The following is a 16561-nucleotide window of genomic DNA, read 5'->3' on the forward strand; positions in this document are numbered from 1 at the left end:
CATACATGTACGGGTATGACAGAGAGGGACGACCATGGCACCTGCTCCTCGCCGGCGGCCGCGTGGCTACTACTGGCTTGCTCCTCCCGTGCAGGTCGCCGACCTCCATTCACCATCTGTACCCGACGACGCGCGCCGTAGCGGCCAGCGGCGGCACTGGCGGATGGGCATGGGACTTGCAGGAGTCTGGGAAGGATGGAGGCATGAAGCGGAGGCGGTGGGGAGGGGAGGAGTAGGGAGGTGGGGAAGATGATGGATAGGAGGCATGATGCAGGGCTGCCGGCGAGCTGCTCCTGGGATGAGGAATTGAGGATTGAGGAAGAAGGGCATGTTGGTCTTTTGACGGTAGGTCCGAGTGTGCAGGGGCAAATCATCAAGTACCCATGTAAAGGAGGGCAAAAAATAAAGCACCAAGTAAAAGAGGGCAAAAAATAGAGTGACAAAGTAAACAGAGGCAAATAATAAAATTCCCCAAAATCAGTCCCTAGTTTGGCAAAAGATCAATATTCCCCAATCTTTCCGGCCTCGTCGTCGTACCCTCCGCCGCCATGTGGAGAGGCGGCGCCACGGCCGCCTCCGCCGCGAGGGCTCTCCGCTCGCGCCTGCTCGCAGACCCCATCCACCACCCATCTGGTGCTATCGCTCCCATCGCTTCGGCGCGCGCCGCCTGCTCCGTACCCTCTGCCGCTGCCCCTGCGCCCACCGTCGCTGAAGCGGCGGCCGCCGCGGCCACTGTCTCTTCGGTAGCTGGATCTGCCTCAGACGTGCTGCGACACTACGGGGGGTGCTACTGGGAGCTCTCCAAAGCCCGCCTCAGGTGCGCGATTTGCTCCCGCTTCCTTTTAGATGACCATTTCTGTTCTATGAATTTATTTTCTTGAAGGATAAAATTAGCTCTTCGATTCTCACGTTAAACTCCAAGGAAATGAATATTTACCACCAACTTTTTGATTTAGGATCTATTACGGTTGAGCACGAACTCATTAGTGCCCTTTAGGGTTCGTGCCGTGTATAGTGCTAAATTGTGAATCGTCGGGCTTTATGAATTATGATACTGGCTGTGCGAAATTAACCTTGTGATGCTCTTCTGCAAACATATGATGCCTTTTGTGTATGATCTAGAAATAGAATTGTAAGTGTATTGCGGACTGAAAAGCCACACCTCTATTTGTTATAACCGCAAGGATGGAAGTCCCAGATTTCTTGATAAACAAAAGGCTATTCAAGTTACCTAAACACACTTAACAGAGGTGTTATGCAGTAGACACCTTTATACTTGGCCTCTTTGATCCGCAGGATCTCCAAAACGTAGGAATAGGAGAAACTAGATGATACCCCGCGCGTTGCAGCGGAACATATTTTTAAGATTATTGCATTATTTTGAAAATGATTCCTCCTAAATAATTAGCAAAATACTAAGATAAAAAATTAAAATTATGATTGCTCGTGCAAATAAAGTTTGTGATGGTTTTCATAGAAAACAGATATACATATATTCCTCTGGATCAAATGAAGAAAACAAATAAGACACATAACTGTAGTGGGTTAAACCAAGTTCAAAAGACCTGTGAAGTGTGAGATGGTATACATGCCGCCTATAAAATGAAGGTGGTATAAATTTTTAGAACAAAAAATAGCTACTAAGTACTGTAACTCCAAATGATCCTGCCGGACTTTCATTTGTAGGACATTTTCAAGAGGGTGTGCATTTTTACGTGGAGACCTTTGAGAGAATACAGAATATGTGCAGATCCTTACAGATTGTGTGACCCCTCCATCTTATTTGTTTGCATTCCAGAGAGAGAATACGGAACAAAAATATGTAGATCCTTACAGCTTGTTCACAATTCGAACTGAGTGCGAGAGAACAGAACGACCATGGAGATGTGTTCACAATTACAGGATTAAAAACCAAGCAAAAATAATCCAATCCTGCAAAAGAAGAGTAGGAAAGTTAGTTACCTCCATGGAGGATAGCAACTCCATCCTCTAGTGGTTCAGAATCAGGGTTGAGAATATATATATGGAGCAGATCGGATTCAAAAATAGCATCACGCACGGCCGAAAGGAAAGAAATTTCTCATCCCGACCGTCATAGTACCCCGGTATTAGAAACAAACCACGTTATAGATGTCTATCCTCATGCCAGATGATAGCAGAACTCGTCGACGCGGTGGTGCTTCTCTTCCTGATCACCACAGCGATGCTTAAGTTGAGCTCATGTCAGCTGATTCGAGGCCCATGTGATTTGGTAGATTAGCAGATGGAGAAGACGATGGCTCGAAGTGACGCGTGTGAAAGGAAAGCGAGGCAAGGATGTCAGAGGCTATCATTTTTCTAGGAAGGGAAGATAAAACAATGGCAAGGCAATTAATATAGTGTGGTTTCGGTCATGCAAAGGGAGTGGAGAGGACCACCGATGGTTGATCTTCTATGTATCTGAACAGCAAAACATTAACCCACGCATAAATAAAGCAAGATTATTGGGATGAAGGTGCCATAAAAACTCTCGGCATGGACTGGGCAGCTGCATGCATAGAATGAGGTGGACTGTGAGCTGGGTGATGTGGTGGGGCTGATGAGGCGCCATCGGCCATGTGAAGAGATAAGTGGGACTATTCCGTGCCACTTTTAGACCCATGATTTGGATGAGTTTGCAGGACGCATGAATGGTTAGATGATGATCTGAAGGCTAGAAATAATAGGGATGATGTGGCTCAATGTGGAAAGAGCTTGCAAACATTAAATGAAGATAGTGGGGATCAACTTTATAGATATTATAGATTTAGGAATTGGGTAGGATTGGGAAAACACAGGAATTCTGCGAAAGTGAATGTTTGATTCACGGGAATAAGAAAAACACAGGAAACCTAAAATGCATAACCAAATCATGGTCAAAACAAATGCAAAGGTAAGACTGTCATTATTATGCAACTTATAGCCTTTACCTTGTTCTTTGTGCATAGGAATTTAAACAAGAGGCTTGAATAGTTGAGTGGATTGCAGAACTCCTTTGTTTTTTCTTTGAAATCTATACCAAAGGAAAATTTCCTCCATTTTTCCTATTCTCCATTCTTTTGAATCAAATGGATGAATAGTGTCACCATAGGAAAAATTCCTATTTCTATATATTCCCTTCACTTTTTCTTTGAATCAAACAGGCCGCTGGAGGTTCGGTAGGCACATGACCTCTTTTTTTCTCTTCTTTTTGCTTCACCATTCAGTTCTTTTGGACCCATGTCCTGAAGTTTTATGGGTTGGCCAGAACTTCTCCACGTGGTGAAGATCCATCTTTTGAAATATGTATCAATGTTCCAATCGAGACAGCGGCCTCTGACAAATCATTGCTGTCTTGGTTGATCCACCTTGATGCATAGTGGACAAGTAGGGGTTTTGTCTTCCTTGGAAAAGCTAAACTAAACTTTATAGCAGAAAAAAATGAGCTATAATTTCATTGTTTCATTTTTGTCTTGGTCCGAAGGTGTTTTGTCTCCATTGTTCTTTCCAGCCATCAGATCCTCTAAAATTACACTCAACTTCTAGTTATCTGTCCTCACATATGAAACTATATCCCATATGTATTTAATCCAATTTTAGTTGTTTGTTTTTTATAGAATTAATAGTGCACGTACATCATTTATAAATGACCCCTATTTAGAACATTGAACACAACTCTGATGCAATTGAAAGTTGGCTGCACTAGCTAACAGTAGTTATGTTTTTTTTTTTGATTGTATAATGAGTTTGATACATTATCTGAAAACAAGGTGAGAATTGCTTGGACAGTAGGCATAATCATCCATTCTCCATTTCTGCCTAAGCAAAATGATGCCTCACTTTCTCATTTTGTAGCATCAGAACTGCTAGTTTTATGCCTTTTTGATGGAAATGTTTTGTGGGAGTGGGCTCTGGAGATGGTTGTATGGATTAATATCTGTCCCTTGGAATATATTTGGACAATCTTCTGGTTTTGAATTTGCCATGGTCTGTGTCTTGCATCTTGGAACCCCTTATAACTGACAAATTGTTTGTCTTTTTTTGCAATTCGTTATTTGATCATCTGCTCCATTTTTATGTTTTAGCGCACTTGTTGTGGCAACATCGGGGGCTGGATATGTGCTCGGGAGTGGAAGCATTGTAGATATTGCTGGGCTTTGTTACACATGCACTGGTACCATGATGGTCGCAGCATCTGCCAATACTCTCAACCAGGTATGCGCTTCTTTTGGGGCAGATTTTGCCATTAGCATGATGATTAACTAAACTAATATTCATTGTGTTCACATTTTTTTAATCCTTTAACGTTTATTGTAGCACAATCTCAACCTTTTAAATTTTATTCCTACCTTCCTGCATAGTTACATTATATCAGGATTTGTAAATATCATTTTACACCTGGTTATTACACTTAGAAATAATGAACTTGATGCATCTACATCCTTTTCAGGTGTTCGAGATAAAGAATGATGCTAAAATGAAAAGGACAATGCGACGGCCCCTACCATCAGGGCGCATTAGTCCTGTGCATGCTGCCATGTGGGCTACAAGTGTTGGAGCTGCAGGAACAGCATTGTTGGCTTGCAAGGTTCGGCTCTTCTTTGTTTACCTGTACTTGTATTACACTTTTGTTTTAAATGTGCACTGCCTCTCTAGTTGCTATAATTCTGTTATTGGAACTAAATATTGCAAATTTTTGGCAAGGTCTGTGCAGGCTAATGGCTTAGCTGCTGGGCTTGCAGCATCCAATCTCGTTCTGTATGCATTTGTATACACTCCGTTGAAGCAAATACACCCTATCAATACATGGGTGGGAGCAGTTGTTGGTGCCATTCCGCCACTTCTAGGGTATGCCACTGCTGAACACACATTTCTGGCATGCTGAAGGGGGCATTTTATATGTTGAATTATGGAGGTGTATGTTCTTCACCTCCTAGTTTAAGTTCTTATTGTGCTCCCTGCTTTAATAATTTAATGGCTTGTCCACTGAACAACCTGAGTAACTACCGCCATGAAGATCACTGGATGGCATGGCGAATTGGGTAATAAGCATATGGTAGGGAGGATGAACTAGGTCGATGAGAGATTGATAGGAGGACTAACTTGATCCTCGGACCGGCTTCAGTTCAAACTCGGGACCAAACCATAACTCTACCTTCCTAGTTTAGTTGAACTCTTCCTAATTTAACCGGACGCTTTCTAATAGATCCAACCATATCGAACAAGGATACTTACTACTTGAGCTATTCCTTTTCTTAACTTAACTATCTCCAACAAAACCTATCTAATGCCTTCACAGATATGCCTATTTTCCCTGCTGCCTTGTGCAGTTGTGCACCTACAGACAGTACAGACAACCACTCATAGTTGTCAGAATAAAGCAACATATGCAGCATAGAACCATCTAGACGTACCACCTGAACACACATATTGAAGTAACTGGACATATGGCTTTTCAATCTATCCAGGCTAATATACTTGTGAAGAAGTCTTTACACCTATCCTCCGTCCCTACATTTTTATTCCGTAAACCCTTCAGTATATGTAGCATTGGTCTAATAGAATACCTGCACATGGTGTTGTGTATGATGCTTAATAACCTGACGAGCATATCCTATATAGGCATCTACTATTTTGTGTATTGATATCAAGGGAGCTGTTCAATATGTTTACTAGACATGTGGTCCTTATTTATCTTCATACAGGTGGGCAGCAGCAGCATCTGAAGTGTCACTCAATTCTATGATACTGCCTGCTGCATTGTACTTCTGGCAGTTACCGCATTTCATGGCCCTTGCGTACCTATGCCGTGAAGACTACCTTGCTGGAGGGTAACTCACTTATCCAACTGGTCATTAGCAGATCTACTGTAGAAGTTACAGGAAAATGTTACAGGTGTGAAACCAACCTGACTTGTATCCTTTACATGTGATTGGCTGCTTGATTCAGGTACCGAATGCTCTCTTTTGCTGATCCTACTGGTAAAAGAACTGCATGGGTATCACTCAGAAATTGTCTGTACATGCTGCCGTTGGGGTTATTTGCATATAACTGTGAGTACTAATCATATATATTTTCTAGTTTTCATTTTCTTTTACTTGTATAAACTTTGGCTAACTGAAGATCTTCTCATGGAACTAATGTTTTGTAGGTGGTCTAACATCTGAGTGGTTCAGTTTTGAAGCATCACTTCTAACAATGGGCCTTACAATTGGAGCATTATCATTTGTCCTGGATCCTACTAGAAAAAGTGCAAGAAGGATGTTCCATGGGAGCCTTTTGTATCTCCCTGCTTTAATGGCTGGACTTATATTGCATCGGTTGCCTAACGAACAAAAGGAGCAAAACATCCACCAGACTAGTGAGATGGCTGGGGTTCTCTATGATTCCGAATTGCGGGATGAAGAAAGAGCTAGACAGAAACGGGAAGACCAGAAGAAACATTCTCGTGTTCAGTCACGCCCTCCAGTTGCCTATGCTTCTGTAGCTCCATTCCCCTTCTTACCTGTACCCGTTTACGTCTCTACGCAAGGTCACGAGTTATGAAAGCCTTCTCCCAGCATCCAGGCTGTGATATGGGCCATCGCAATGCGTTCATATCTCTCGGTCTTCCTTTTTGTTTGCTATCAGGAATTCCTTTTTGTCTGTTAACAGGAAATATTCCTGCTCAGGGGACATGTTGTTCTTTGTATTTTTAAAATCTGAGAATAATGGACACACAGTTTATTTATTTAGAACACAAAATTGAGCAGTGTAAAATTGATATATTTATATATTCCTCACTTGATATTACCTTGATGGACTGATACACGTCTGTCTGTAAGCAACGTGTACATTTAGTTCTTATTTGTTTATGTAGGTGAGAATAATACACGTTGCACGTTGCTGTAAATTGGGCGAGGCAGGGCATATGCTTTCTCTCTAGGTGGTCATATGTCGTATTTATCAGTTGCATAACTTTGTTTCTTGAGTAATGGAGTAGTCCAGGAAACTGCGTGTGAGTTACTGCCCCAACAGCGCTTCTATACCTGTGCTACACTAGTTAAAACTCCCGTACTATGGTTTCCTCCGCTGAAGTCTGACTGTTTTTTGAAGATAGATATGCTATAGCAGTCATCTATTTTGGAACGACTAGTGTATCTGTAATTTTGAAAAAAAAAATTCAATGTGTTATTGTCCTCAAAATCTGCTCATTAAATACGTAATTTTGAGAAAAAAGAAAGAAAGCTCTTCCGGTCACGCGAGATGTCCCAACACGTGAGCACACACCTTCCCGGGGGAAGTTGAGTTAGGCAGGATAGATATGATGGGCCTCCCCACCTAAATTGTACTGTACAACAAATAGTTCATACAAGTACATGCATGTGGATGTGGTGATTCCAGTAGCTGCTGACATTTGTTGGTTGCTGATCATGCCCCTCGCATTTCTTCTACTGTAGTAAGAGACGAGAATACATTCTCTAGAAAAGTGTGGTTTTCTTTATAAAAAGCCTATTTCGAGAAGAAAAAAAAAAGACAGTCTTCTTACGAGTGATTGTACTGCTATCAGTAATCAATAAAGGTTGCAAGTCTAATCCAAGAGCCATCTGCCCATCTCCTTGTACTAATATTTGTGTGAGCAGCAAATCAAGGCAATACACCAAGGAAGAAAAATGCGCATAACTTGAATGAAGCATTTATCAAAAAATCAAGTCTCCAACATCACAGCCAGCATCGGTACCAACAAAATCACAGCATTGGCACCAATATCGAGTTCATTTACTACACATAGCATTGGTTCCTTTTCTTCTTGTTTGGGAAGCGTTGGACCAACATCTCCCAACCGCAAACACATCCATCGACGAATTCCCCTCTCTAAACCCCTCCAGTCTCCAGATCCTTAACCAAACATTAACCCCCACAACCGGCGGCGCCATGGGATCGCTGAGCGACGGTGCGTCCGTCCCGCCGCCGGCGCCGCGCGACCTGGTGACGACCCAGGTCAGCCTCGGCGGCTTCGACGGCAGCGTCACCGCGCCCCAACTTGCTGCTTTCCTCGAGGGCGAGGCCGGCCTGGTCTGGCGATGCCGCGTCAAGAGTTCCTGGACCCCGCCGGACTCCTACCCCGACTTCCTCCACCCCACCGCCACTTCCGCTTCCGCTTCCGCGACGCCGCCCTACGACCGCGTGCCCCCTCACGCCTTCGTCCACTTCGCGCGCCCGGAGGCCGCGCGCCGCGCCACCAACGCGGTGGGCAAATCTGAGCTTATCCTCGCCGGGAAGCCCCTCCGCATCGCCACCGCGCTCGACAGCTCCCTCCGTGCCTTCCGCCGCCACACCACCGATCCCTTCCGTTTCCCCGACGCGCGCCTGGAGATTGGCGCGCTCCCCGCGCACGACACCTTCCTCGCCGCCTGGCGCGGACCGGCCCAAGGCCTCGACTTTATGGTCGACCCCTTCGATGCCTGCTGCCGGCTCGTCTTCTCCCGTCACATCGCCTTCGCCTTCCCCGGATACCGCGAGGTCGCTGTCATGCACTGCGATGTTAAGCTCGAGTTCTCCCTACGCGACATCTCCCAGGTCAGGGTGTACAGGAACGACTGTTCGCTGCTCCTCCGCCTGGCGGCCGCGCCCATGGTGTACTATCGCACGGCTGATGATGACATCCACGTCTCGGTGCCCTTCGACTTGCTCGATGATGATGACCCGTGGATACGGACCGGCGACATCACCCCAAGCGGTGCCATTGGCCGCTGTGTGGTGTACAGAATCAAAATCTCGCCACGGAAGCTCACAAAGATGGACAAGGCACTTGAATACCTCAAGGGACGGAGGGTGCCGGTCATGGACTGCACCGAGTGGTCAGGGCCCAGGCGGGGTCTCAAGGTACGCGATGAGCCAGAGTTCGAGGAGCCAATGCAGGACCTCTTCTTCTGTTTACAGCATGCCCACGGCCTCAACTTTCCCGTGCTATTCCTCGTCAATACTTTGGTGCACAAGGGGATCATTAGTGAGCACCAGCTCACTCCCGAGTTTCTCAATTTGCTGAGGGCAAGAGATGATCAGGTCAATGTCGCCGCATTGAAGGATTTTTGGGGGGACAGGTTCCCAGTGTTTGATGCGTGCCGGAGGCTGAGCAAGGCGCATGATAGGGTCGTCAGGAACCCTAAACTTCTCCGCAGTGGGAGGGCTGGGGATGTAGTCAATGTGGAGGTGCGGCGGCTCGTCATCACGCCGACAAGGGCTTATTGTTTACCACCAGAAGTAGAGCTCTCAAACCGTGTCATACGGCACTACTACCAGGTAGCTGATAGATTCCTGAGAGTCACTTTTATGGATGAGGGGATGCAGCCGTTGAACAACAATGTGCTCAACTTCTATGCGGCGCCTATCGTCAGGGACTTGATGTCAAACTCATTCCAGCAGAAGACAACAGTGTACAAGCGTGTCAAGACGTTTCTAACAGAAGGTTTCCACTTGTGTGGCAGGAAGTATTCATTTCTTGCATTCTCATCGAACCAGCTAAGGGATAGGTCAGCTTGGTTTTTCGCTGACGACAGCAAGACAACGGTGGAGAGCATTAGGAAGTGGATGGGACGCTTTACGAGCAAGAACGTAGCAAAGCACGCCGCTCGAATGGGCCAGTGCTTCTCATCTACATATGCCACGGTAATGGTGAAGCCGCACGAGGTCAATGAGAATCTTGAGGATGTTGAGCGTAATTCATATACTTTTTCTGATGGCATTGGCAAGATTACACCCGACCTTGCAATGGAAGTCGCCGAGAGGCTGCAGCTTACAGATACTCCCCCATCTGCTTATCAGATCAGGTATGCAGGCTTCAAGGGTGTTATAGCAGTCTGGCAAGGACATGGCGACGATGGGATACGACTCTCCCTAAGGCCAAGTATGAGGAAGTTTGAGTCTAACCATTCTGTCTTGGAGGTGGTTGGCTGGACAAGGTTCCAGCCAGGATTCTTGAACCGTCAGATTATACTGTTGCTGTCATCCTTGGAAGTCTCAGATGATATCTTTTCACAGATGCAGGAGTCCATGCTTTGTAATCTCAACAAGATTTTGTCAGATAGTGATGTTGCCTTTGAGGTTGTAACAACCTCTTGTGCCGAGAATGGAAACACCGCAGCGCTGATGCTGAGGGCCGGCTTTGGTCCTGGAACTGAGCCACACTTGAGAGCAATGCTCTTGGCAATAAGGTCTGCACAGTTGATGGATCTTTTAGAAAAAACAAGGATCTTTGTGCCAAAGGGTCGGTGGTTGATGGGCTGCCTTGATGAGCTTGCTGTCCTTGAACAAGGGCAGTGCTTTATTCAGGCGTCAGCTCCATCTCTTGATCAATGTTTTATGAAGCATGGTTCAAGATTCTCTGCAGCAAACAAAAGCACAGTCGTAGGTACAGTGGTGGTAGCAAAAAACCCATGCCTTCATCCAGGGGATATCCGAATCCTTGAAGCGGTTGATGTGCCTGAGCTGCATCACCTGGTTGATTGCTTGGTTTTCCCACAAAATGGTGAGAGGCCACATCCCAATGAAGCATCAGGAAGTGATCTTGATGGGGATCTCTACTTCGTGACATGGGACGAGAAACTTATACCTCCAGGAAAGAAGAGCTGGAACCCCATGGACTACTCCCCACCTGAAGCTAAACAGCTGCCACGGCAAGTATCTCAAAAAGTAAGTTGTACAGTTTGTGGCATGCTATTATTTCTTTACATAGATATATGGTCTATATCTAGATGTCTCTAGTGCTGTTTGTATTTGCTATTTGATGTGTTGTTGTCCATGTATCCTTCTCCTTCTCCTTCTTCTGTTTCTCCTTCTCCTCTTTCCCATGCTCTTTCTACTCTTTCTCATGCTCCTTCTCCTGCTCTTTCTCCTACTTGCAAGAAACATGTGTGTTGCGACGGACCAAAAGAAGGCACAATACATGTTAGCAAGACTAGGTCCTTTATTGAATTTAGGAGCTGCTTGGCAACCCGCAAATTCATGGTAGTCCAGGACGTTTTTGCAAAGTATTAAGTGGCTTCCCATCTCAATTTCAACTGTTCGTTAACAAGTACTCCCTCCAGTTGGATAAAATTGACGAGAAGTGTGAATAGAGAACAGCTTATGTACGTACTATGTCCGCGTTGATTAAACACGACCAGAGGGAGTAGATCGGTTGGTATGACCATAGGGGAGAACATATCAAGTGATATCAACATTCAATTGGTACCCTGATAAAAAAAAGTTAGTCTGTTGGAAGCATTTTATTTTAAAGTTTTTTGGTAATACCATGGTTTCTGATAAAGTGCTGCGTTGAACACTTTGATGTGTTTGGTCCCAACAAGTACCGTATTTTTACAAAAAAAGGCGGTATTGTTGATACATGGGTTTTTAGTACATCAAAATCCACTCCCGGCCTCTGTTTCCAAAACAGAAACAGCGCATCAGCCCATCCTTTCTCCATCTGCAGCCATCAGCCCATCACCTTGGTGAATGTTGCTGAGTAACAACAGTAAACCTTAGCCGAGGTCGTCGTAGGGGATCCCGACAAAATAGTGCCGTTGGTGATCGTCATGCTACGACCATACTTCGCGTAAGGCTGTGTGCCAGGCCTGCACCTATTGTGCGACGCCTTGGAGAACAGGAAAACTGAGAATTCTTGTAATCCCCACACATGCCAAATTTAGTTACTCAACAGAGCTAGTAGGGGAAAAGAGCAGTTACATGTATTGATGCGGACTGAACTACATATAACCAAATCTTTAGATGGAACTGTCGGTCTACCTGACAAGGTCTGAATAATTTTTGGCATGAAGTCAGTTCTTACTGTGGATGTCAACAAGGCTAACATGTTCAACGATCGGAACCTGGTTATAGAAGTGCAGCTATTACCTGACAAGGTCTGAATACTTTTTGGCATGAAGTCAGTTCTTACTGTGGATGTCAACAAGGCTAACATGTTCAACGATCGGAACCTGGTTATAGAAGTGCAGCTATTGAGTATAATCAAATTAGCTGTTCAGCTAGAGTCGGTTCTTTTGTTTTATTTGGTTATGTTGCCACCTGCCAGTTTTTTTTCCCTTTGTTGAAAAATAATTCATAACTCTTGACATTTTGTATGGCTAAGCTCTACTTAATACTAGATAAACACTTACTCAATCCTTTATCAATTAGATTTTTTATTTGGATTTGAATGTTTGCATAGCCGGGTCCTTGATGAGGTGCATATACTGACAGAAAATAGAAGTATATGTTGTACGAAAATTCTTTATAGCTCCCAAGCTCCGTCCTCCTGGGTGAAAATGAATAGATTGTGCAATGCGAAAGAAGTCTCAAAAAAATCGGAAATGTCAATGGTGCAACACTAGGTACACCTGCATTTTTTTGTGTGGGAAAAGACACATTTTTATATGTTGCTTTGGGGCACTACTATTTTGTATTTAGAGCATCTCCAGTCGCGTCCCCCAAAGCGTCCCCCAAACCGCGCCGGATTGAGCGTTTGGGGGACGTGTTTTGTTCATGCCGCGTTTGGGGGACGTCACTCCCCAGCCGCGTCCCCCAAACGCCGCCCCCAAACATTAAAAATACTTCTTTTTGGCATTTTTATTTCAATTTCCACAAACTAATACATAATTGGGAACGTGGTTTACAGGAAGACACAGTTTGGAACATGGTTTTCCACAAACTAATACATAGTTTGAACCATGGCGGACACAAATATAAAATTTTGCAAAAAAACTAAACCTAACTAGGCCGTGCATCGAAAGTTTCCTGTGTTCGCTGCTAAGAAAGAACACTCGAGGGCACACCCAGTCACTCAAACTGGAAAATCCAGCGGGAGGATCGTGCCCTTGTTGGTTCTACCGATGAGATGGACATCCAGAAACTTCCGTGCACGTATTCGCTGCGAAGAAACAACACTCTTCATCATCAGTCGTCCTCCTCGTCGGTGCTGTCGTCGTGGTAGTCCCGGCGGCAGCGCGTCTCGTCGAAGACCTTGACGCTCATGTCCCTGTCGCCGAAGTAGAAGCCGAAGTAGGAGAACATGAGGATGAAGCCGGGGCTTCGAGGATGTGGTGGCGCGCGAACTTCTCCCAGCCGATGTTGAGGTACATCTTGCCGCGCGCGTCGTAGATCACGTCGAGGATCCACCGGTAGTAGCCGCACGCAGTCTCAGCAGATGCATCGTGCGCGGGCGGTTGTCGCCGGCGACGTACTCGGCGAAGGAGTCCGGCAGCCTCTGGATGCCGCGTGGGTCGCCCTTGAGGACGAGGACGAACTCGAACAGCACGCCCGGCTCCACGTCCATCTCCGACGGTGAAGACGACGGCGTGGCAGGCGACGGCGAGCGTGACGCTCTTCCGCGGCCACGACCACGACCACGGCCACGACCACGGCCGCGAGCTCGGCCTCCGCCTCTACCATACATGGCGTCGTCTCTTGTTGAGATGGTGGCGGCTAGGGTTGGGGAGAGAGGCGCTAGGGTTTTTGTGTGAGAGGGACGACGAGAGGCGGCCATTTTTATAGGCCGGAGGGAGGCGGGGGAGCGGTGGCGCTCATTAACGCCGGCACGCAGAGCTAGGCGCGACGAGCGCTGCGCCTCTGCGGGAACTACACCGTCGCTACGGGCATTGCACCGTCGCTGCGCGCCAATAACTTCCATCGCGAGGTAGACGACGGTTAGGTTAAAATTTATTGTGCCGCTGACGGGTCGGCCCCGCCACTCCCCGCCTCGCTTTTCGGTGTGTCCGGCGTCCCCGGTGCGTCCCCTGTGGGGCGGGGACGGGCTCGGGGCGCCGGACACTGTATTGGGGCGCGCCGGACAAAAATGGGCTCTCGGGATGCGGCTGGAATCGTTTTTTGGTCCGGCGCGCTCCAAATTGCTTTGGGGGACGCTTTGGGGGACGCGACTGGAGATGCTCTTAGCTCCTCACAATTTGGGCGCAGCCTACAAATTATGAATTATCTGCAGGTTCGGAGCATATTTTGGTATTCCCACATGTACAGTTGAGATATTTTTTTATTTATTAATAACTTGAGAACGCACTTATAATTTGTTTGAAGATGATTGTACTGATTCGTGGGAGCCAAAACTCCTTGGGTCTTGTATCTGCAAACAGCTTTGTTGATTTGTGAAGAAATAATCCGTGTTGTAATTCATTGTGTTAATAATATCATGTGTTTGTAACAGGATATTGTTGATTTCTTCTTGAAGAACATGGTAAGTGAGAATCTTGGTTTGATCTGCAACGCTCATGTTGTTCATGCTGACCTTAGTGAGTATGGAGCAAAGGATGAGAAGTGCATTCGCTTAGCTGAACTAGCTGCGACTGCTGTGGACTTCCCCAAGACGGGGAAACTTGTGGTGATGCCATCAGAACTTCGACCAAAAATCTACCCTGACTTCATGTTGAAGGAAGATTCAAAATCGTATAAATCGGAGAAGATTCTTGGAAGGCTTTATCGGTCTATTCGGGACGCCTCTGGTGGTGATTTTGTGTCAGAAGAAGCTTGCACCTCAAATGATGTGCCTTATGACACTGATCTGGAAGTTCCGGGTGCATCAGATTTCCTTGTAGATGCATGGCAATGCAAGTGCTCGTATGAAGCACAGCTGAACGCATTGCTTAACCAATACAGGGTCCGCACCGAAGCAGAGCTTGTGACAGGGCATATGTGGTCCCTTACCAAGACCAACAGCAGGAAGCAGGGGGAGATAAAGGAGAAGCTCAAGAATGCGTACAATGCATTCAAGAAGGAGTACCGATCTATTTTTGAAAGCATCACATCAGATGAGTGTGAAATCTCTGATGATGAGAAGAAACATGTGTACGAGATGAAGGCATCGGCGTGGTACCAGGTAACCTATCACCCAAAATGGATCGAGAAATCGAGGGCAATGCTGGATCCAGATGGTGAAGAAATGCCGGTAAAGCTTAGCTTTGCATGGGTGGCGGTGGATTACTTGGTGCGGATAAAGCTCAGGTGCCATGGAGAAGTGAAAATTGAAGGCCAGAGGCCTGCTGAAAGACTGGCGGCCTACATTTCTGAGAGGATATGAGGACCGATCTCCCTAGTCCCATGCAAGATTGCTGCAAGACCACTCTGCCAACTTGTTTTCACAATGCCGTTTGCCATTCTTTCTGGCCTATAATGGATTGCGCTGTGATAGACGGCTGTTTTGTTGTGAAACTAATGCTGTCTACAGTATACGATAATATTTTGCATTTGGAATAAAGTTGAGCTTAGCCGTTTTGTTTGTATTTGTTTGACTATGATCTCTGTTCGAATCTGCGCCATGTGAAACTGTTCTCTGAATCCGTGTTTAGCACACAAACAGTCCTCCTGAAGAACAGATGTACAGGATCGTGGTCAGTGTGGCTAGCCTCCAACTTGTAAGTATAAATATACAAGCTCACAGCCACGACTCGAGATATTTCCAAGTGATAATTTCCTAATGAGATCGAATTTCAGGTTAATAGACTCTTTGTGCCTGTCTTATTTAAAAAAAAGTATTCTTAGAATTTTTTTTTGAAACAGAGGCAAAAGAACCTTATCCATTAATTAAGCAGAAAGTGCATAGTTTTTAGGAGAAAACCGGGCGAAAACCATACAACAAGACACCATGGGGCTATGCCCACTCAAACCCACCACTGATACAAGCAGACGACACACTCGCCAAGACTAGCTTGCCTTCAAACCAAGCTGGAGAGAAGACCGTCGTGGCTACTATGGGAGGAGCAGACATCGGACACTCCAACATAGCTGAAGACGAACCTCCCAGAGAACTGCGCCAAAACGACCTTGTCACCCTCACGACACAAGGTCGATGTCCTCAACACTGTCAAGCTCTCGGGGACGCCGCCCCGACATCCAACTAACCCACCACGCCCGGCGCAGAGACCACCAACACCACCTTCCGGGACCGCCATCCCGACATACCGCCGCTCGCACTCGGAGCCACGACGCCGCACGACTCGGCAACCCGCAGCCCAAGCTGCACAGAGCACACCGCTCGCAGACCACGAACGCCGCACCAACATCCAGGGCCACCGCTCGACATAAAGTCGAACCGCCTCCGCTGAGACGCGTTGACTGGGCCGACAATCTCGCCGCACCAGCGACACCAGATCGTCGCCCAAGCCACAAAGGACAACAACTTTGCCCCATGAAGCTGCCACCTGTTGTGGATTCCGAGGCCGCCGCCTCGACTTGCAAACATCCTCCACTCGGAGCCGCCGCCCCGACATCCACCAATCCGACGATGAGAGAACCACAAGCCAGCAACTGAACAAGCCCTCCTAGACGATGCCTCCAAGGAGGTCGCAACGTAGCCGATGCCATTGCCCGCCCGAGAAACCGGAGCTAGGATTTCTCCCGGAGAGGCGAAACCCATAAGTGTATGAATGGAGCTCCACGGCCAATGCCTCCAACAAGGAAGACGACACGACGAATGTGTCGCCGCAGCCGGTACCGACAAAGTCAATGCTAGAGCTTTCGCTCGGAACTCCAACACACCACCAAGGGCGCGGCAAGCACGGGTTCCCAACATCAATCTCCACCGAACAACACCCTGGCACGC

General features: G+C 46.7%; 2 protein-coding genes across 2 annotated transcripts; both read left to right on the forward strand.

Moving 5' to 3' along the window:
• The first annotated feature begins 533 nt into the window (after nucleotides 1-533).
• LOC124660473 (protoheme IX farnesyltransferase, mitochondrial) lies at nucleotides 534-6789 on the forward strand. The gene is made up of 7 exons (XM_047198288.1): nucleotides 534-817; nucleotides 4083-4212; nucleotides 4448-4585; nucleotides 4712-4845; nucleotides 5703-5828; nucleotides 5947-6050; nucleotides 6149-6789. Exons 1-7 carry the CDS (start codon nucleotides 549-551, stop codon nucleotides 6541-6543), a joined length of 1296 nt encoding a protein of 431 aa, XP_047054244.1. The 5' UTR covers nucleotides 534-548; the 3' UTR covers nucleotides 6544-6789.
• Nucleotides 6790-7911: 1122 nt separating this feature from the next.
• LOC124659975 (probable RNA-dependent RNA polymerase SHL2) lies at nucleotides 7912-15242 on the forward strand. The gene is made up of 2 exons (XM_047197780.1): nucleotides 7912-10668; nucleotides 14171-15242. The coding sequence occupies exons 1-2, from the start codon at nucleotides 7912-7914 to the stop codon at nucleotides 15038-15040; spliced, it is 3627 nt and encodes a 1208-aa protein (XP_047053736.1). The 3' UTR covers nucleotides 15041-15242.
• The last annotated feature ends 1319 nt before the right edge of the window (nucleotides 15243-16561 follow it).

Source organism: Lolium rigidum, chromosome 6 (genome assembly GCF_022539505.1).
Source record: "Lolium rigidum isolate FL_2022 chromosome 6, APGP_CSIRO_Lrig_0.1, whole genome shotgun sequence".
In the NCBI taxonomy this organism is placed as follows: Eukaryota; Viridiplantae; Streptophyta; class Magnoliopsida; order Poales; family Poaceae; genus Lolium; species Lolium rigidum.